Source organism: Chanos chanos, chromosome 12 (assembly GCF_902362185.1).
Source record: "Chanos chanos chromosome 12, fChaCha1.1, whole genome shotgun sequence".
Taxonomy (NCBI): Eukaryota; Metazoa; Chordata; class Actinopteri; order Gonorynchiformes; family Chanidae; genus Chanos; species Chanos chanos.
This window is the reverse complement of record NC_044506.1, coordinates 3,175,001-3,197,500: the sequence shown is the minus strand read 5'-3', so window position 1 is coordinate 3,197,500 and position 22,500 is coordinate 3,175,001. Positions and strand designations below refer to the sequence as shown.

General features: G+C 43.1%; 3 protein-coding genes across 3 annotated transcripts in view; 1 reads left to right on the top strand and 2 right to left on the bottom strand.

The window, feature by feature from the left end:
• The window catches only part of vps52 (VPS52 subunit of GARP complex), a 15,219-nt gene extending 5,096 nt beyond the window's left edge, over positions 1 to 10,123 (bottom strand). Inside the window, exons 1-12 of the mRNA XM_030788790.1 lie at positions 10,036 to 10,123; positions 9,414 to 9,501; positions 9,260 to 9,312; positions 9,030 to 9,105; positions 8,714 to 8,781; positions 8,162 to 8,337; positions 7,410 to 7,560; positions 7,107 to 7,207; positions 6,768 to 6,900; positions 6,428 to 6,483; positions 598 to 733; positions 48 to 203 (exon numbers count right to left, since the gene is read on the bottom strand). Coding sequence (XP_030644650.1) covers positions 48 to 203; positions 598 to 733; positions 6,428 to 6,483; positions 6,768 to 6,900; positions 7,107 to 7,207; positions 7,410 to 7,560; positions 8,162 to 8,337; positions 8,714 to 8,781; positions 9,030 to 9,105; positions 9,260 to 9,312; positions 9,414 to 9,501; positions 10,036 to 10,116 — 1,275 coding nt within the window. The 5' untranslated portion in view covers positions 10,117 to 10,123. The remainder of the gene's footprint in view (positions 1 to 47; positions 204 to 597; positions 734 to 6,427; positions 6,484 to 6,767; positions 6,901 to 7,106; positions 7,208 to 7,409; positions 7,561 to 8,161; positions 8,338 to 8,713; positions 8,782 to 9,029; positions 9,106 to 9,259; positions 9,313 to 9,413; positions 9,502 to 10,035) is intronic.
• Positions 10,124 to 10,414: 291 nt separating this feature from the next.
• rps18 (ribosomal protein S18) lies at positions 10,415 to 14,220 on the top strand. The gene is made up of 6 exons (XM_030788739.1): positions 10,415 to 10,447; positions 11,100 to 11,198; positions 11,301 to 11,387; positions 11,806 to 11,907; positions 12,857 to 12,948; positions 14,094 to 14,220. The coding sequence occupies exons 1-6, from the start codon at positions 10,445 to 10,447 to the stop codon at positions 14,167 to 14,169; spliced, it is 459 nt and encodes a 152-aa protein (XP_030644599.1). The 5' UTR covers positions 10,415 to 10,444; the 3' UTR covers positions 14,170 to 14,220.
• A 1,116-nt stretch (positions 14,221 to 15,336) lies between these two features.
• Positions 15,337 to 21,902, bottom strand: LOC115825450 (E3 ubiquitin-protein ligase RING2-A-like). The gene is made up of 7 exons (XM_030789281.1): positions 21,729 to 21,902; positions 21,008 to 21,101; positions 20,266 to 20,426; positions 19,561 to 19,776; positions 17,625 to 17,945; positions 16,963 to 17,188; positions 15,337 to 15,483 (listed from the first exon to the last, which is right to left on the bottom strand). Exons 2-7 carry the CDS (start codon positions 21,086 to 21,088, stop codon positions 15,337 to 15,339), a joined length of 1,152 nt encoding a protein of 383 aa, XP_030645141.1. The 5' UTR covers positions 21,089 to 21,101; positions 21,729 to 21,902.
• Between the last annotated feature and the right edge of the window lie 598 nt (positions 21,903 to 22,500).

Genomic DNA, 22,500 nt, shown 5'->3' with positions numbered 1-22,500 from the left:
TGTTAACGAACATACATTTTGTACACATAGCAACTGCATCAGCATACCAGGAACTGTCCGAGGGTTTTTCCCATGATGCTGTTGAACAGGTCGAGGGCGGAGTTTCCCGCCACCATGAAGAAGTCGGACAGGAAGAGGTATTCACGGCAACTGTTATCCAACAGAGCGTAGTGCTGACTGCGAAAGAGGGTCTCGTATGGGTACTGAGACAGAGACAGACAGAGACAGAGAGAGAACAGGGAGTGAAAGAGTAAATAAAGGAGTGAGGAAGTTGAAACAAAGATGAAAATGACGAGGGCTTAAACTTTTGTGGTTCACTCTGTAGCGGAATGCCCATACAAACATATGAAGCCTTATGATGGAGTAATAACATGACACTATTATAAACTAGTTATAAAGACAATCTGTTTATAGCGAGATGAAATAATAGGAGAGATACATTTATTCACTTCAGTAGTCTGGTAATATCGGACTATTCAGTGGAAATATATAATGACACAATGCAATATCTCAACGTAATATGGAAAATAAGTGCACACTGCAGGTTAATGTTTATTAGAGGGAAAGAGGTTCATGCATGGAGGTTTTCTGTCTCACCCTGCAGTCTCCTTTCTGTGCAGTGTGTGGAATAAGAATGGGCCCCTCCAGTTCAGCTGGGCTCAACACTGCCCCCCGCTGGCCAAGAGTAAATATAGTGTTTCTGCTCTTTAGAGATGGTTTGGAGAAAAAACCTGCAGAGAGGTTAAGGAGAACCACCCTGGCAACGTTTAATAAGCTTAATGACTTTAACGGGCATTCAACTCTGCTGAAAAGATCCGGATTTCCGGGTTTTGTTTGTTCCAAACACTGAATGTCGCAGACTGGCTGAAATGTCCTCACACATTAATCAGGAAGAAAAACTATCCTAAATTAGAAATTGAGGGTGGAATTCTGCAAGCATGTCTGGATTTGAATAGTCCTGATCTACATTCTACAGGGTGAGCACAACACACACTTAGGTACACTATGCACTAAAGTACACTACACACTAAAGTACATTATGCACAAAAGTACACACTTAAGTACACTACGCACAAAAGTATGCTACACACAAAAGTACGCTACACACAGTATGCCACACACAAAAGTACGCTACACATAAAAGTGAGCTACACACAAAAGTTCACATTTAAGTATGCTACACACAGAAGTACGCTACATACAGTATGCTACACACAAAAGTATACACAAAAGTCCACTACACACAAAAGTATGCTACACACAAAAATACGCTACACACAAAAGTATGCTACACACAAAAATACGCTATACATAAAAGTACACACTTAAGTACACTACACACAAAAGTACATACTTAAGTACGCTACACACAGAAGTACGCTACACACAGTATGCCACACACAAAAGTACGCTACACATAAAAGTGAGCTGCACACAAAAGTGAGCTACACACAGAAGTACGCTACACACAAAAGTTCAAATTTAAGTATGCTACACACAGAAGTACCCTACATACAGTATGCTACACACAAAAGTACACTACACACAAAAGTTCAAATTTAAGTATGCTACACACAGAAGTACGCTACATACAGTATGCTACACACAAAAGTACGCTACACATAAAAGTGAGCTACACACAGAAGTACACACAAAAATACGCTACACACAAAAGTATACACAAAAGTACACTACACACAAAAGTATGCTACACACAAAAATACGCTACACATAAAAGTACACACTTAAGTACACTACACACAAAAGTACATACTTAAGTACGCTACACACAGAAGTACGCTACACACAGTATGCCACACACAAAAGTACGCTACACATAAAAGTGAGCTACACACAAAAGTGAGCTACACACAGAAGTACGCTACACACAAAAGTTCACATTTAAGTACACTACACACAGAAGTACGCTACACATTTAAGTACGCTACACACAGAAGTATACTACATACAGTATGCTAAATACAAAAGTACGCTACACATAAAAGTGTGCTGCACACAAAAGTGAGCTACACACAGAAGTACGCTACACACAGAAGTACACGACACACAAAAGTTCACATTTAAGGACGCTACACACAGAAGTACGCTACACACAGAAGTATGCTACATACAGTATGCTAAACACAAAAGTACGCTACACATAAAAGTGTGCTGCACACAAAAGTGAGCTACACACAGAAGTACGCTACACACAAAAGTTCACATTTAAGTACGCTACACACAGAAGTACGCTACAAACAGTATGCTACACACAAAAGTACGCTACACATAAAAGTGAGCTACACACAGAAGTACACTACAAACAAAAGTGAGCTACACACAGAAGTACGCTACACACAAAAGTTCACATTTAAGTACGCTACACACAGAAGTACGCTACATACAGTATGCTACACACAAAAGTACGCTACACATAAAAGTGAGCTACACGAAAAAGTGAGCTACACACAGAAGTACGCTACACACAAAAGTTCACATTTAAGTATGCTACACACAGAAGTACGGCACATACAGTATGCTAAACACAGAAGTACGCTACACATAAAAGTGAGCTACACACAGACGTACGCTACACACAGAAGTACACTACACACAAAAGTTCACATTTAAGTACGCTACACACAGAAGTACGCTACACATTTAAGTACGCTACACACAGAAGTATGCTACATACAGTATGCTAAACACAAAAGTACGCTACACATAAAAGTGTGCTGCACACAAAAGTGAGCTACACACAGAAGTACGCTACACACAAAAGTTCACATTTAAGTACGCTACACACAGAAGTATGCTACATACAGTATGCTACACACAAAAGTACGCTACACATAAAAGTGTGCCGCACACAAAAGTGAGCTACACACAGAAGTACGCTACACACAGAAGTACACTACACACAAAAGTTCACATTTAAGTACGCTACACACAGAAGTATGCTACATACAGTATGCTAAACACAAAAGTACGCTACACATAAAAGTGTGCTGCACACAAAAGTGAGCTACACACAGAAGTACGCTACACACAAAAGTTCACATTTAAGTACGCTACACACAGAAGTATGCTACATACAGTATGCTACACACAAAAGTACGCTACACATAAAAGTGTGCCGCACACAAAAGTGAGCTACACACAGAAGTACGCTACACACAGAAGTACACTACACACAAAAGTTCACATTTAAGTACGCTACACACAGAAGTACGCTACACATTTAAGTACGCTACACACAGAAGTATGCTACATACAGTATGCTAAACACAAAAGTACGCTACACATAAAAGTGTGCTGCACACAGAAGTACGCTACACACAGAAGTACACTACACACAAAAGTTCACATTTAAGTACGCTACACACAGAAGTACGTTACACATTTAAGTACGCTACACACAGAAGTATGCTACATACAGTACGCTACACATAAAAGTGTGCTGCACACAAAAGTGAGCTACACACAGAAGTACGCTACACACAAAAGTTCACATTTAAGTACGCTACACACAGAAGTACGCTACAAACAGTATGCTACACACAAAAGTACGCTACACATAAAAGTGAGCTACACACAGAAGTGAGCTACACACAGAAGTACGCTACACACAGAAGTACACTACAAACAAAAGTGAGCTACAGACAAAAGTACACTACACACAAAATGTACGCTACACACAAAAAGTACACTACACATAAAAGTACGCACAAAAGTTCACATTTAAGTACGCTACACACAGAAGTACGCTACACATTTAAGTACGCTACACACAGAAGTATGCTACATACAGTATGCTAAACACAAAAGTACGCTACACATAAAAGTGTGCTGCACACAGAAGTACGCTACACACAGAAGTACACTACACACAAAAGTTCACATTTAAGTACGCTACACACAGAAGTACGCTACACATTTAAGTACGCTACACACAGAAGTATGCTACATACAGTACGCTACACATAAAAGTGTGCTGCACACAAAAGTGAGCTACACACAGAAGTACGCTACACACAGAAGTACGCTACACACAAAAGTTCACATTTAAGTACGCTACACACAGAAGTACGCTACATACAGTATGCTACACACAGAAGTACGCTACACACAGAAGTACACTACACACAAAAGTTCACATTTAAGTACGCTACACACAGAAGTACGCTACACATTTAAGTACGCTACACACAGAAGTACGCTACACAAAAAAGTACGCTACACATAAAAGTGAGCTACACACAGAAGTACACTACAAACAAAAGTGAGCTACAAAAGTGAGCTACACTACACGCTACACACAGAAGTACGCTACATACAGTATGCTGCACACAGAAGTACGCTACACACAGAAGTACACTACACACAAAAGTTCACATTTAAGTACGCTACACACAGAAGTACGCTACATACAGTATGCTACACACAAAAGTACACTACACATAAAAGTGAGCTACACACAAAAGTGAGCTACACACAGAAGTACGCTACACACAAAAGTTCACATTTAAGTATGCTACACACAGAAGTACGGCACATACAGTATGCTACACACAAAAGTACGCTACACATAAAAGTGTGCTGCACACAAAAGTGAGCTACACACAGAAGTACACTACACACAGAAGTACAATACAAACAAAAGTGAGCTACAGACAAAAGTACACTACACACAAAATGTACGCTACACACAAAAAGTACACTACACATAAAAGTACGCACAAAAGTTCACATTTAAGTACGCTACACACAGAAGTACGGCACATACAGTATGCTACACACAAAAGTACGCTACATATAAAAGTGTGCTGCACACAAAAGTGAGCTACACACAGAAGTACGCTACACACAGAAGTACAATACAAACAAAAGTGAGCTACAGACAAAAGTACACTACACACAAAATGTACGCTACACACAAAAAGTACACTACACATAAAAGTACGCACAAAAGTTCACATTTAAGTACGCTACACACAGAAGTACGCTACACATTTAAGTACGCTACACACAGAAGTATGCTACATACAGTATGCTAAACACAAAAGTACGCTACACATAAAAGTGTGCTGCACACAGAAGTACGCTACACACAGAAGTACACTACACACAAAAGTTCACATTTAAGTACGCTACACACAGAAGTACGCTACACACAAAAGTATGCTACATACAGTATGCTAAACACAAAAGTACGCTACACATAAAAGTGTGCTGCACACAAAAGTGAGCTACACACAGAAGTACGCTACACACAAAAGTTCACATTTAAGTACGCTACACACAGAAGTACGCTACAAACAGTATGCTACACACAAAAGTACGCTACACATAAAAGTGAGCTACACACAGAAGTACACTACAAACAAAAGTGAGCTACACACAGAAGTACGCTACACACAAAAGTTCACATTTAAGTACGCTACACACAGAAGTACGCTACATACAGTATGCTACACACAAAAGTACGCTACACATAAAAGTGAGCTACACACAAAAGTGAGCTACACACAGAAGTACGCTACACACAAAAGTTCACATTTAAGTATGCTACACACAGAAGTACAGCACATACAGTATGCCACACACAAAAGTACGCTACACACAGAAGTACACTACACACAGAAGTACGCTACACACAGAAGTACACTACACATTTAAGTACGCTACACACAGAAGTATGCTACACATTTAAGTACGCTACACACAGAAGTATGCTACATACAGTATGCTAAACACAAAAGTACGCTACACATAAAAGTGTGCTGCACACAAAAGTGAGCTACACACAGAAGTACGCTACACACAGAAGTACGCTACACACAAAAGTTCACATTTAAGTACGCTACACACAGAAGTACGCTACAAACAGTATGCTACACACAAAAGTACGCTACACATAAAAGTGAGCTACACACAGAAGTACGCTACACACAGAAGTACACTACAAACAAAAGTGAGCTACACACAGAAGTACGCTACACACAAAAGTTCACATTTAAGTACGCTACACACAGAAGTATGCTACATACAGTATGCTACACACAAAAGTACGCTACACATAAAAGTGTGCTGCACACAAAAGTGAGCTACACACAGAAGTACACTACACACAGAAGTACACTACAAACAAAAGTGAGCTACAGACAAAAGTACACTACACATAAAAGTACGCTACACACGAAAATAATCTACACACATAAGTACACTACACACAAAAGTACACTACCTTGAATTCTATGTCAAACCCTGACTGATTTGGAAAGGTGTACAGTTCACACAGAGCAGGACAGATAAGCTTCCAAATATTCTCTCTCACAGACACAAACACACACAGGCACAGACACAGACACACAAACACTCACACAGACACAGGTTTAAGAGAAGATGGTACTGTTAAAGGATATCTTTTTTGGCTGTGTCCTCCACCCCCATCAGGTCATCCTTATCAGCTACATCCTCATACTAACAAACGCACACACACACAGAATGAGAGAGAGAAAGGACATCAACACCATGTGAGGGACATACAAAGGCATTTTTACCTGTCAGGTTAGCTAAAGTCAAATGTAACACTTTCATTCATTTACAAAACAAGATGTTTCATTTAAAGTGGAGAGATAAGCCATACATGTTAAACAATAACAAGATTTGAATTCCTGAAAATGCGTGAATCGAGATAATGTGAGATAGAATCTTAGGTTCACTCTGTCTCTCCTTCCCTCTTACTCATTCCTCTGTGTTCTCACCTGGACTTTGAGGAGCCGTCCACTGTAAGACTTAAAGTAGCTGTAGTAAATCTTACTCATGGTGTCCACATACTCATCTCTGATCTCCTTGGCAACCGTCCTCTCATTGGCCAAGAGGAACTGATAGAAGAACCTCAAAGAGAAAAAAACAGAGAGGGGCCAAAACATTTTAATGAAGATTCAAATGTTTCAGAGGAGGCAGAAAAAGAAGGAAAAAGAAAAAGTTCGATGAAGATGTAAGAGGACAATAATAGTTGTTCTAGTTTAATAGATTCTCTCAGTTCTCACTGTAAAGGGTGAGAAGGTTCTAGAAGGGCAGAGGCTGTTAAATGTACGCACCTGTATTTGAGGAGCGTGTTCTGGGGGATCTGGTAGTTGGTCATGGGTTTTCTGAAGGAGTAAATCTTCTGCAGGATAAACTCACGGATCTTTGTGACAGCCTGAGAACACAAAGCAGATTCAGCCACAGATCTCAGACTGAAAAACACAATTAACAATTTAACATTACAATACAGCTTCTTACGAGCAGTCAGACGCATGGCTACACACACACAGAACAAACACAGCTCTCAGAACTAGTTTATATTACATTCAAATCTCTGGCTTTTGTTTTCTCTTTGATAGTGACTCTCCTTCCCTGACCTTGATTTTGAGTCTGTCGACGATGTCTTGGATGTCGGAGCAGGCCAGGGTCTCTCTGAAGCTCAGCTCCTTGGCAAAATTGATCTTATTGTTCAGCTCATGGAGCTGCTCTAGAAACTCCTGCTCTGTCACGGGACTGTCCAGGATTACTCTAAAAACAACAACAACAAAATAATAAACACCATACACCGCTCCTTTGATGGAGTTCACCCTCATTCATTATCTTTCACAAACACACACTGAATATTAAAACCACATAAAACCAAAACATGTGAAACCAACTGTGAATCTTATCATCAAACCCCTCTCTCTCTCTCTCTCTATCTCTCTCTCCCTTCCCCCCCTCCCCCCCCCCCCCCCCCCCTCGCCCTTCTCTCTCTGTCTAACTCTCTGGTTCTTACAGTCACGAGATATTATCAAGTGTTTTGAGGGTAAGTTATTTAAAACAATGTCTCAAGATAATATTTCAATAGAGCAGAGATAAACTTGTCCATTTCCCTTTCTCCCTCTGTGGTGGGCACAGACTGCTGACATTTCAGAGTTTTATTCACTTTCAATTAAAAAAAAATAAAAAACAAAACAAAAAAAACATTGTCTAATAATGTATACAGTGTGTCCCAAAGGAAATCATCATCACCATCAACCTAGACAACATGGCTGAGTTATATATAACACAGAATTACAGCTACTCAAAAATATACGCAAGTCTCTGTCTGTCTGTCTCTCTCTGTCTCTCTCTCGTGGGCACTTACGAGATCATGGTGCTGGGGACCACCAGTTCATCCACCAGCTGGCTGAGCTGACTGCGCACAGCCTGTCTGTTCTTCAGACGGAGATTCATACTGACAGACTGCTGCTGCAGAGTCTGGATCTCACTGCTGATGGACAGCAGGTCACTCTGGAAAGTACTCAGCATGCCCTCCATACGCTGCCCAAGCACAGAGAGAGAGAGAGAGAGAGAGAGAGAGAGAGAGAGAGAGAGAGAGAGAGAGAGAGAGAGAGAGAGACCGAGAGAGAGAGAGAGACCGAGAGAGAGAGAGAGAGAGAGAGAGAGAGAGAGAGAGAGACAGACAGACAGAGAGTGGGGGATGCAGTTAAACTCAGTTAAGACTGGAAATGACTGCACTTTACTGACTTTTTGTGTGTCGGTCTTAAACATGAGGGTTCACTAAGACAAAGTAACAACATGTATGAAACACTTGCAGGGTAAGATCTTTCCACTGCGTGTGAGCTTGTCATGCGATGACATCAATATTTCTAAAAACATGAGGTTAATGTTGGCTAATGCCCTTTACCAGACTCACCTCCAGTATGGAGTCACAAGCTGTGATCTGATTGTGCAGAGAGGCAATGTTCTCACTCTCTTTAATGTCTGTTACAACCTTCAGTTAAGGTGTCTTCACTCAGATCCATCACTTACAGTTTTTCGCCACCTACAGAGTAACTACAGCAACAACCGCATAGCTGTGACCACGGAAACAGCTAAAGGGCTGGAATAACATGCCCCTGACATAGTGTCAATAAAAAAAAAAACACTTAAATGAAATAACAGCTGCAATCATAATAAAGCCACTACTTTCTTTAAACAAAAGAATTGCATGAAATTGACGGGATGGATACAGTCTTTGATTGAAGCCTGTTCAATGCGCTGAAGCTCCGTCTCCACTTGTTTAGAGTACTGTCTGAGGTCGACACCCTGCGCAACATGACAGAGAGAAAGAGAGAGATTTATACAGAGAGGGAGAGAAACTTAACAGGTATATTAAAGGGGAACGTGATGTGAGAACGAAGAAAACAAGGAACAACAATGTTTCGACGACGGCGGCGGAGTTGGTGTGCGTTTCACCCACCGTTTTCAGCGCCTCTTTCACAAGATCATCCTCGAGGTTGGCCTGAATGTGAACTGTGAATCGACAGAAATGATGAAAAACTGACGTGTTGTGTTGTTGACGTAAAGAAGACAGGCAGATGATAGGCAGAATGTTTAGTACGAAGCGTACTTACTGTCCACTTCGTCCAGAATAAACTCATCAGTGGTTAAATCCAAGTCCCCCAGATTTAACGGAGGCACTGCATCAGAGTCAGCCTTCATCTGTTAACACACGATAATGACAGAAACGAGCTGAACTGACTCACTCTACATGACAGGACTAGTTGGCTAAATTGCAACGGATGAGCTGACACATAAACAATTAGCTGACACATAAATTTCAACTCTGTTAGGGTAAGCGAGAAATACTCTCGTAAATTAAGGTTTACCGTCTTAAGAATATTGCTCCGAAAATGAATGACACGGGAAAATAGAGTCGTTCCATGTCACCTTACCTAAATGACGTGGCTAGGTGTTAGCAGGCGGCTAATGCAATGACTTATTTTTACTGTGCATGGCAGAATGAACTCTAAATTGTCAAACGGCAAAAATGTTGTACTTCAGATACATAGTTACAGACAGTCATCCTATTCGTGTAAGACAGGATTTGTTTGTTTTCAATGGCAATAGGTAGGAACTTCACGCCCGATGGATTTCTACAGGCCACCCATATCAATCACTAGAAACAAATTAGACTAGAATACTTTTCTGACACTATCCTTTCCCCTGTGCTTAGGTATAAGTGTTTGAAATTACCTCGTCCTGCAGATACGCCATAGCATTCGCTGTGGAGCTACCTGCAGTGTTTACAGTTGCGGCAGCCCCGTCCTCCGCCATTGCTCTGTCTGTACTAAAAACTACAAGTCCGATATAGTTTCTGGTTCCGGCCTGATTACTGTCGCCCCAGAATATGTCAGTTCAAAAAATTCCAGTAAGAGCTCAAATTCTAGCGCACTGTCTTGTTAATAATATTTGAAAATGTTCTTTAACGTTTATTTAGCTGTTTGTATATTGCCTGAAATCTCCGTTTAATTATACTGTGTAGTCAGAGGAACAGTAGGCTATCACTGTAAAACGATCACTTCCTGAACAGTCCTACAACGGGAAAGCACAAACTCTCGCGTGATCCTATCAACTTCCTCTTCGAACGGAACCCGCTTCCAAGATGGTGAGTGTGTGTTTGAGTCTTTGAATTATTTTCCAAAATCCGCAATCATCGTGTCTAAAGAAGTCTAAATAACGACACTAGTACCATCATAGAGTAGGTCATATTCGCGAAAGTTAGCTTATATGTGTAGTTTGGGGATATACAACGTCGTTATGAAGATAAAATTTCCAAAATCTTGGGTGCTAGAAACTGTGTGCAGTGGCAGCCCGCGCCCGGCGCAGAAACTGAGGTTTTAACTTTTGAGTCAGGGAAGAATGATGCCAGACCTATATAATTAAAATGGCAACTCACATAATGTTATGTATGAACTCAGAGTAGCAAAGGGCTCAAGTATTGGTAACTACGGTTTCTTACGGTTAGGGACTTGGCCAGTAGCTGACTAGCATCTTAGCTAGTCGCCAAACTGTAGACAAAGTATAGGTCTTATAAGTGGTTCACTGAAGACTACAGAGCTGCGTTTGCTTGACAGATTTTTGAAGATCTTGTACTGCTCTGTATGAAAAGGTAACCAGTTAGTGTCAGTTTTGCCAGAGCTGTAAAACTGCTGAACGAGATGAGCGTCGGTTCGGAACGTGGTTAGTGGGTAAATTTGCGTTGACCTTACCTGCACTGCATCGTTTAAATCACAGTCTCGTTTTCTTGTTTTGTACAGTCTCTCGTCATTCCCGAGAAGTTCCAGCACATCCTTCGTGTTCTGAACACGAACATTGACGGTAGGAGGAAGATCGCCTTCGCCATCACTGCCATTAAGGTGAGTTTGAGATGAACTCAAACTGGAGTTTAGACAAGAGCTTGTGACTTTATCCGATCAAAATTGTTTGCAAGACTTAATTCCGGAGAATTCTTTCCGCAGGGTGTTGGCAGACGTTATGCCCATGTTGTCCTGAGGAAGGCCGACATTGACCTTAACAAAAGGGCTGGAGAGCTCACAGAAGATGAGGTGAGAGAGGTTTTCAGTCAGTACTGTTTACTGACTGATGTCCTGACTGCATGGCGTCTGCCCTGTTACACCTCAGCCACTGTGTGTGTTAATGTGTGTCTGTCCTGTATATACACCATCCACAATGTGTGTCTTCCCTGCTAGATCACGGCCAGTGTGTTAATGTGTCTGTCCTGTTATACCATGCCGCATGTGTGTGTTTTGTGTCTGCCCTGTTAATACCCCAACCAGTGTGTGTTTTAATATGTCTTGTTATACCCTGCATGTACATGTTGTGTGTTTGCCCGGATATAGCCCTGGCATGTGTGTGTTAACATGTGTCTTCCCTGTTATTCGCTGGCCAGTGTGTGTGAATGTTAATGTCTTTGTCCTGTTATGCCCGGTTGTTTGTGTTAACATGTGTCTACTCTTTCTAAAGGTGGAGAGGGTGGTGACCATTATGCAAAACCCTCGCCAGTACAAAATCCCTGACTGGTTCCTGAACAGACAGAAGGACGTCAAGGATGGCAAATACAGCCAGGTAGGCTGGTTATATGTTCTGGAAACTTCCAAAGTCATAGAACCCCATAGGTCTGCTCTGCCTCACCCTAAATCTAGTTTGCCTGTTTTACGTTAGATAGCAACGTGCACAGATGACGATACATGTGATTGCGTGTATAAAATGTTTTTGTGAAGTAACACTGATGTTTATACAGAAAATGGCCTTTACAATTCATGTCAGAGCAGTGTAGGACAGAATTGGGAGAAAGGTCAAACTGGAAAGAGGGGTGGGCTTGATGTTGATGGATACCTGTTGTACTCTGCTGTTCTTGAGGGCATGGTAGACAGTGCTTTGGCCTTAGTTTATTCTAACTGACTGACAGACCAGCTCTTTTAATCCAGTCATGCATTTAGCAGCACAGCGACTGTCATTCTCAGCCCACACAGGACTGGAGGCTGGCATCTCCTGTGATGCTACATTCATGTCGGTCTGGTGTAACATGGGAACCTGTGCTGGCGTGCAGGATTTTTTTTCTTTTTTTCTCCTCCAAATGTATGTTGGTCGTGCCTGTTAAACATAGAAACGTTGAAACTTGACAGTGTAACTTTGGTTGGTGGCCTGTGTATCTGCGTCAGTGTAGGTTCAGTGTAAGTAGTTTCAAGACCAAGATTTATGTGTGGGCTCTGATGCAGTAGATACAGGTCCAGTGATGTTCCAGATGCTTGAACTTTAAAACATGTTTTACATTCCTGTCAGTGTGAGGGAGAGACATGATGTCACTCAGTTAAGAACAGTGGACCTGAGAAGTCCCAGTTAGCTCCTGCATTGCTCTAAGAAAAAGGATGGTGTGGGTTTGGCCCTGACTGTGCAGTTAGTTTACACTGAAGCCTGTTTTGTCGGCACTCTAAGCATTTAGGTAGCAAATGTGAATCTGCGTTGTCATGAGCTCAGCGTTGGTAACCGTGTTTGTCTTTGTGGGCGGTCCCAGGTCCTGGCCAACGGTCTGGATAACAAGCTGAGAGAAGATCTGGAGAGACTGAAGAAGATCAGGGCTCACCGTGGTCTCAGACACTTCTGGGGGTAAGGATTTTCTTTTTTTACTTCGTTCTCTGTCCATCCGTCTGTCTTGTGTGTTTATTTATTGATCTGTCTGTCTACATACATCTGCCTGTTTGTGCTGAAAGGTTAAGGCTGTATCTGTCTCTTTGGGCACAGGCAGCACACAGTTTGACACCCTGACTCAACCGTTAGAGATGATGTTCCTTGGTCTCAATCTAAATGACATGTTCTGGAATGAATAGGATCTGATTCCCTTGTGTGTGTTTATTACTTGGGATACTGGGCTAAAAACCCTTCAGGGCTGTAGAAGGCAGTGGGCCTGTGCTTTATTGACCTAACTGTAGTAGACTAAACCAGCCCTGTTCTGCTCCTGTGGCTCAAATGATTCATCAGGTTCAGAGTGCTAAACTAGAGCAAACACTGACACACAAGTCTGGTTTCCAAAAAAAAAACCCCTAAGTGTCCTAATTTCAGTTTTCTGCTGGGTGCCCTCTTAGCCGAGGGCTGGCTGTGCGATGCCAGTTTCCCCCGCTGTTTGTCTGTGCCTGTCTGTCTGTCTGAGCCTGTCTGTCTGAGCCTGTCTGTCTGAGCCTGTCTGTCTGTCTGTCTGTGCCTGTCTGTCTGTGCCTGTCTGTCTGTCTGTGCCTGTCTGTTTGAGCCTGTCTGTCTGTCTGAGCCTGTGTGTAAGATGAGGGGAGATCATCGGGGTGGTGTTGGAGCTGTGTGTTAGATCAATGGCACTGACTAGCCGTCAGGTCAGCCATGCAGAGGCCTAACAGATCAGCATAAGAAGTGTTTAGAGTGGCTTCATAGGAGTAAATATCTCTACCCAGACAGAGGCTGCAAATTGAGACTCCCTGTTTACTGGTCAGTGTGTCGGGAAAAGATCAGCCAGTCTAATCACATTCATCCTTAAGTGGCCGGCAGTCACTCAGATAAAAATGACGGTTTTACTTCATACGGGTGGTGAGGGGGTCATGTAGTGACAATCCACACACAGTGTGTTCAGCCAACTCGATCGTCAGTGGAAATTTTCATCTGGATTTCTGCTTTTAAAGTGGAGCACTGAAGTCGTGTGAACATGATGCACCTCGGTTGTCGTGACAACCTAGAACTGTCATTTCTGCCAAAATAATAAGTTTTTTTTTTTTCTCTCTCTCTTTCAGTCTGCGTGTGCGTGGTCAGCACACCAAGACCACCGGACGTCGCGGTCGCACCGTTGGTGTGTCCAAGAAGAAGTAAACCATCTCCCCGCTCGCTGTGTGTTAATAAACCATCTAAACAAGTCACAAACGTGTGTTCTCCACTGTGTCCTCGTTTTCCACCTCTGAAGTGACATCAGCCTGATGCCATATGACAGTACCTGAGTGTCTGTGTGGCTTTACCAAGACAGTGCAGATGAACTTGGTCTCCTACATTGAGATGCTGTGCATGCAGACTCAGGTCAATGACATTTAACCAACAGCCTAAGGCAGGTTGGGTTCATAGTTACACTGACAGCTGGGATAATCCAGTATACTCAGTAAGAGGCAGGTGATTCCACTCAGAAAGGACAAAAGCGTAGGGACTCTGAGAGAAACATTTTTCCCTTGCTGACTTATGTAGGATCCAGAGCATATGGGAAATTTTCTTAACTTGGCAGGGCTGAAGTTTTATCTGATGTGTTGAAATGCACTGGTCATGTTTTCATGTTAAAATACAGTATCAGCCATATACACTCACAAGGCCTGTTCAACAGAATTTCCTCTTTTAACCCACATCACATGAACCAAAGCACATTCATCTGGAAAGAGTTAAATAAATAGGTGATTCTGAATAACTGATAAAACTGTCCAAAACAGAAAGGGAGGCATAATATTTACAGCAGGTCATTTACACAAAGGCCAGCTGGAAGCGAGTGGAAAGGCATTAATGGAAACAGAAGTAAAACAAGGCTGAAAAAGCAAAAGCAATAGTGTGAACATACAGAGGAAAAGTGTTGAGGAGAATCCCAGAAAAAACGGTCCTTCTGTACATCGCTTTACTGAAACAGAAGATCAAAGTTTGTGTAGGAATCAAAAAGTGTCTTATTATTAATGGAAGGTGGGAGGGGGGGGGTGTTTCGCCCGACCCTGGTTGGTTCCCATGGAAACAGCCTCAAAGAGTTGAGCTGATTTACTAAACGCAACACGTGAGCAGGGAGGGACGGGCCAAAGCTGGTCACTAGCACAGCCAGCTGGGACGTCCTGTCACCGTGACGACGGCAGTGGGGCCAGCTGGGAAGTCCTGGTCTCCGTCACCGTGACGACAGCCGTGGGGCCAGCTGGGAGGTCCTGGTCTCCGTCACCGTGACGACGGCCGTGGGGCCAGCTGGGAGGTCCTGTCACCGTGACGACGGCCGTGGGGCCAGCTGGGAGGTCCTGCTCTCCGTCACTGTGACGACGGCCGTGGGGCCTCCTGCTGCTGTTGTTGTTGTTGTTGCTGGTCCTTGGTGGGAGCGTAATAAAGCTCCAGTGGTTTTCTCACTTTCCAGTACTTCTCATTCACCAGTTCCAGAGTCAGAGATCCATTCAGTGTCTGAGAGAGAAAGACAGACGGTGTGGAACAAAGATGACGGAAAAGATTACAAATGACAATTTACACAGTGAGTGTGAATATGGAACAAAGGAGCAAATAACAAAGAGAACTTGTTTTTTTTTTTTTTTTAATAATGTTCTATGATTCACAGTATTCAGGTGGGGTTATCTTTGTGTGAATTCCCTTAATTTTGCCAAACACAGTAAAGGCAAAGCAGCAAGTATTGTCTGTACATCACCGGCATCTCAGGGTAAGTCCCTTAATGGTTAGGACTGACTTTTCACTGCCAAAACCACACTCAGCCTCAGATTCAACAACTTCACACAGTAGAACAAACAATGACAGCAACAACAGTCAGACAGTAGAACAGTAACAGAGACAGTGGACAGACAGTGGAACAGAGACAGAGACAGTGGACAGACAGTAGAACTGTGACAGTGACAGAGACAGTGGACAGACAGTAGAACAGTAACAGAGACAGTGGACAGACAGTGGAACAGTGACAGAGACAGAGACAGTGGACAGACAGTGGAACAGTGACAGAGACAGTGGACAGACAGTAGAACAGTGACAGTAACAGAGACAGTGGACAGACAGTAGAACAGAGACAGAGACAGTGGACAGACAGTAGAACGGTGACAGAGACAGTGGACAGACAGTAGAACAGTAACAGAGACAATGGAACAGTGACAGTGGACAGACAGTAGAACAGTAACAGAGACAATGGAACAGTGACAGAGACAGTGGACAGACAGTAGAACAGAGACAGAGACAGTGGACAGACAGTAGAACAGAGACAGAGACAGTGGACAGACAGTAGAACGGTGACAGTAATGGAGACAGTGGACAGACAGTGGAACAGTGACAGAGACAGTGACAGAGACAGTGGACAGACAGTAGAACGGTGACAGAGACAGTGGACAGACAGTAGAACAGTAACAGAGACAGTGGACAGACAGTAAACCAGAGACAGAGACAGAGACAGTGGACAGACAGTGGAACAATGACAGAGACAGTGGAACAGTGACAGAGACAGTAGACAGACAGTAGAACAGTGACAGAGACAGTGGACAGACAGTAGAACAGTGACAGAGACAGTGGACAGACAGTGGAACAGTGACAGAGACAGTGGACAGACAGTGGAACAGTGACAGAGACAGTGGACAGACAGTGGAACAGTGACAGAGACAGTAGACAGACAGTAGAACAGTGACAGAGACAGTGGACAGACAGTAGAACAGTGACAGAGACAGTGGACAGACAGTGGAACAGTGACAGAGACAGTGGACAGACAGTGGAACAGTGACAGAGACAGTGGAACAGTGACAGAGACAGTGGACAGACAGTGGAACAGTGACAGAGACAGAGACAGTGGACAGACAGTAGAACAGTGACAGAGACAGAGAGAGTGGACAGACAGGAAAACCGTTACAGCAGAACAGCGACAGTAGAGTGGTGACAGGGGTCCACTCTACTCACAGTGAACTGGCCTCCTGGTGCAGTGATGTAGATAGTGTACTCCTTCTCACTGACGTCCTGTAGGCTACCTGCTCCTCCTGCTCCTCCTGCATCATCCCTGCCCTCTCTCTTGCCCTCCGCAGGTCTGTCAGTATGCATCTCGTTCTGTCGTTCCTCTAGAGCGATACGTAAAGCCAGGTATTTGGACAGGTGATCTACAGTAGCGTTGGCTGTTGTTTTCACGTATCTGACAGAGACGAGGGTTAAAAGAAATCATAAAACCTCAGAATTCAACAGCTCTGGATCTGGATCTGGTCCAGAGACGATCAGAGGCCTGTAACAGAATTGGTTTGTCTCCCATCTGCATTTTGATCACAAGGCTACAGAGATGCTTAGCTTCCATAATTTTGTATTCTTGTTTTTAATTTTGCTTAATATTTTAATATAAAGGTTAAATAAAAACTCTCCCATGTTTCCAGAGCTGACCAAGATTATAAACCAACAACTCTCTCATGTTTCCAGAGCTGACCAAGATTATAAACCAACAACTCTCTCATGTTTGCAGAGCTGACCAAGATCTTGGAGCGCAGGCTAAAACCAAATGCTATTAGCTCTACAATCTATCAGATCTACCATCATAAATCTGCATCAAAATAGCCAATCAGGCTCTCTCTGTCCCTTACCTAGTCTGGCTGTACTGCTGTGTGTTGACCAGTAGGGGGTGTGGCCGAAACACCAGCTCTATTTCAGACCCGGGCCCTGTGCGAGGGGGTCGTCGGGGGGGAGTGGGGCTCTCTCTGTCTGCCTCCGGTCCAGACTCGTCAGACGCCCTGGGCCTCTTGGTTCGGCTCGGGCCCGCTTCGGGGGCGTGGCTAGTGTGGGCAGAGGTGAGGTGGGAAGGGGCGGAGTCATGTGAGACATGAGAACGTGTGTCGCCGTTTTCTTCTCCGCCGCTGAAGGTTGTGTTATCGCTCTCCTGCTGAAGCTTCCGGACTCTCAGGGGTCTGTGAGGGACAGAGATGCCACTTTACACACAGAGTAAGTCAGGGAGCTTTACCAAAGAACTTAACAAAAGACTTTAACTTCTCTGATGTCACCCTAAGAGCAACCTGTTGAAAGCCACAAGATGTAAGCAGCAAACAGGAATCCCAATAGACAAACCACTCATTAAATATGTATAATCCAGGGCTTTTATATATTTATATGGTTTTTATACTTTCACACATTTAGAAATATTTATGTTTATAATATTTTCATACATTAAAAAAGTGGTAATACATATTTGTCCCCTATGTAGTTCCTGCAGTGATGTGTGTGCACTGTGTGGTTCCTTCAGTGGTTTATTATGTGTCCCCTGTGTGGTTTCTGTAGTGGTGTAGTGTGTGTCCACTGTGTGGTTTCTGTGGTGGTGTAGTGTGTGTCCCCTGTGTGGTTTCTGTGGTGGTGTAGTGTGTGTCCCCTGTGTGGTTTCTGTAGTGGTGTAGTGTGTGTCCCCTGTGTGGTTTCTGTGGTGGTGTAGTGTGTGTCCCCTGTGTGGTTTCTGTGGTGGTGTAGTGTGTGTCCCCTGTGTGGTTTCTGTAGTGGTTTATTATGTGTCCCCTGTGTGGTTTCTGTAGTGGTTTATTATGTGTCCCCTGTGTGGTTTCTGTAGTGGTTTATTATGTGTCCCCTGTGTGGTTTCTGTAGTGGTGTTGGGTGTGTCCCCTGTGTGGTTTCTGTAGTGGTGTAGTGTGTGTCCCCTGTGTGGTTTTTGTAGTGGTGTAGTGTGTGTCCACTGTGTGGTTTCTGTAGTGGTTTATTATGTGTCCCCTGTGTGGTTTCTGTAGTGGTGTAGTGTGTGTCCACTGTGTGGTTTCTGTAGTGGTTTATTATGTGTCCCCTGTGTGGTTTCTGTAGTGGTTTATTATGTGTCCCCTGTGTGGTTCCTTCAGTGGTTTATTATGTGTCCCCTGTGTGGTTTCTGTGGTGGTGTAGTGTGTGTCCCCTGTGTGGTTTCTGTAGTGGTTTATTATGTGTCCCCTGTGTGGTTTCTGTAGTGGTTTATTATGTGTCCCCTGTGTGGTTTCTGTAGTGGTTTATTATGTGTCCCCTGTGTGGTTTCTGTAGTGGTGTAGTGTGTGTCCCCTGTGTGGTTTCTGTAGTGGTTTATTATGTGTCCCCTGTGTGGTTCCTTCAGTGGTTTATTATGTGTCCCCTGTGTGGTTCCTTCAGTGGTTTATTATGTGTCCCCTGTGTGGTTCCTTCAGTGGTTTATTATGTGTCCCCTGTGTGGTTCCTTCAGTGGTTTATTATGTGTCCCCTGTGTGGTTTCTGTAGTGGTTTATTATGTGTCCCCTGTGTGGTTTCTGTAGTGGTTTATTATGTGTCCCCTGTGTGGTTTCTGTAGTGGTGTAGTGTGTGTCCACTGTGTGGTTCCTGCAGTGGTTTGGTGTGTGTCCCTTGTGTGTTTCCAGCAGTGGTGTTGGGTGTGTCCACTATGTGGTACTTGCAGTGGTGTAGTGGGTGGTTCTTTTAGTGGTGTAATGTGTGTACACTGTGTGGTTCCTGCAGTCGTGTAATGTGTGTACACTGTGTGGTTCCTGCAGTCGTGTAATGTGTGTACACTGTGTGGTTCCTGACTTTTGCTTAGCCTGCTGTCTGAGTCCCTCCTCGATGCTGGAGCTCAGGGCCTGTTTGTTGTGAAGGCGACTGAGCTGCTCCAGAACCCGATCCTGATGGGCCTCGTACTCATCACGGCTCGGGTAGATCTTCGAAATCAGAGCGTCAAAGTTTGGATCACGCCGCAGCGAACGCTTCGATACCAACTTCTTCCTGCAGGTGGGGCACTCCTTATTACTTTTAGGATAGACAGATACATAGAGAGAGAGAGAGAGAGAGAGAGAGAGAGGGAGAGAGAGCACAATGAGTAAAACAAAAGAATGAAAACATTATGACACATTGTGGCTGTTTTAAACTGAGAGATGCAAGTAAGTCACATCTGAGTTCAGCCCATGTGACAGTGAGTGTGAGCTTAACTCTGAGTGGTGTCATTTTTAGTCCATATGACACTGAGTGTGAGGTTAACACTGAATAGTGTTGTTTTAAATCTATATGACAATGAGTGTGAGCTTAACTCTGAATGGTGTTGTTTTAAGTCTTTATGAAAGTGAGTGTGAGATTAACTCTGAATGGTGTTGTTTTAAGTCTATATGCCAGTGAGTGTGAACTTAACTCTGGTGTTGTTTTAAATATTGCTGAAGTGCACACCCACTGTCAGTCACACAAAAGACAAAGAAAAGACAACGTTCCCAGTGTGTGTGTGTGTGTGTGTGTGCGGATGCTCACCCTGATCTGAGTGCAGTGACGATACACTCTGAGCAGAAGCGGTGGAGACACTCTTTGGTTGTCATGGTGTTCTTCAGCATGTCCAGGCAGATGGGACACATCAGTTCACTGTGGAGACTTCTGGGAGACACTGCAATCTCTGTTCCATCCATGATCGCCTCCTACAGGCATGGAGGGGCGAAAAATACACGCTATGTCAAATGATGAGGAGGATTTGGGGGTAAGGGGAGAGATGAAAAAATCTCTTGATATTTCCTCTGTTTTGATTATCATGCATTTGTGTTTTATTTTCTTCTCTGGTTTAGAGGAAAGGAGCTCAAAAAAGGTTTCACCACATTCAGAACATACACTGTAAAGTTCAGTAAACAAAACAGAAGAGACAGCCGATATGTGATGAATAATGACTGAGACCAAACACTAACTGACAATTTTGGTCTCAAATTCATTCTCTGTAAAGAAAACTGTGTACACTGAGTGTTGAGAGTACTATCAACAGTGCTATACCAGTAAAGCTTACTCCTCTTACCCAAACTGTTGTGACAACATAATGACCTCACCTCTGTGTTGCCCCCTGAGACTGAGCCATAAACTCTCTCTCTCTCTCTCTTTCTCTCTCTCCCTCTCCCTCTCTCTCTCTTATTCACTCAGTTTCTCTTCCTCTCACTCTCTAACTCACTCTAGCTCTATCTCTCACTCAACCGCACTCTTATTCACTCTCTCTCTCTCTAAAGTTCTGTTTTACCTGTGGAGTCCTGTGGAGCTCATACAGGCTGAGTTCCCATGTCTTGCTGGGCACCTGGATACTCATTGGATTCGCCATCATAACTTCAGGTTGCCTGGGCAAACAACGGAGGACAAAACGTTTTTAGTTTACGTTTTAATCTCAGCTCTGTCTTTGGGTAAGTTTTAAAAGCATGTCTTTCAGGCTGGATCAGATTATTTGTGCACTGGAACAAAAGGAACTCTGTTATTTTGAGAGAATATGTGACCATGTAATCGTATGTGATGTTTGGCACGGACTATATTTAATTATAGTTGGAAAACAGTAGTCTATCTAAATTAAGCGTTAAAAATAATCTATAAATAATGCCCGAATAAAATAAACATACTACAACTGACGAGGACCTCGGACAACAATAACTAAAAAACGTAAAAAAAAAAAGAAAAAGAAAAAGTGGCTAAAAGCTGCATATGTAGGGAAGATATCCTTAAGAGAAATATATTCACTTTATAAAGTCAGTCGGAACAAAACAGGATCCACGCATGATGACCGATATACATGGTAGGTGGGTCAGCAACTGCTCTCAAAAAAGTTTTATAACATATTTTGTCAACATTTGAGTTGACTTGTCCATCATCCAATGGCTTTTGTCGAAATTAAGCAATATCTCCAGAAGACATTCTTATCATATTCACGAGTCATTAAATTAATCGTGTCACTATGTCCAGAAAGCATTACTTACCAAAAGAGTTTGATGGACAGCTGGTGAATATGACTGGTTAAGTTCTCGCCCCGCAAGTATATGATAAACGACACGACAGCTACCACATACTCCAAACTCGTCTAAAAAATTGTCTGTATGTCGCTTTTCGAAAACTATATTACCGTGTTCACGCCATAACGTCTGTGACGGGAATGCACTGCTGACATGATGACTGATTAATATACCAAATTTGTCAGTATTTGTCACATTCTTTTGTATCCACCTCTTCACCGGATGTACGCACCTCTTGCGCTACGCTGAGCTTCCTCTGTTATTGACCATTGGATCCATTAGCTACCCCTGACGGTACGTTACAGTACTGCGCGCAGTGCACGAATCAGTCAGCAAAGCTTTTGAACATACAATCTTTATAACGACGCAGTAACCAGACAACACCATTGTAACTCTTCTTTAGGCTGGCTTCTTGTAATCACCATAGTGAAAATATATATCCGTATAACGACCGCTTTGTAGACCCGACCGTGTAATATCAATGTTTCATTGATAATGGTCGAGATGTCATACTATGCAAACTACGTGTACGTTGCTTAGAATGAGAGATAACACTGGTAAATGCTGTGCAGGCCAGCAAAAGGAATATAATTATGTAATAATGTAATATATTAATGTCTTAAATTAGATACATTTAAATTATAACGTTTATTCATCCGTGTAAGCAACAGTTTTCTGACACAGTTTTCTGACACATTTCTTCATAAAATTAGGAATGATCACGAGAAGAGTGATGAGC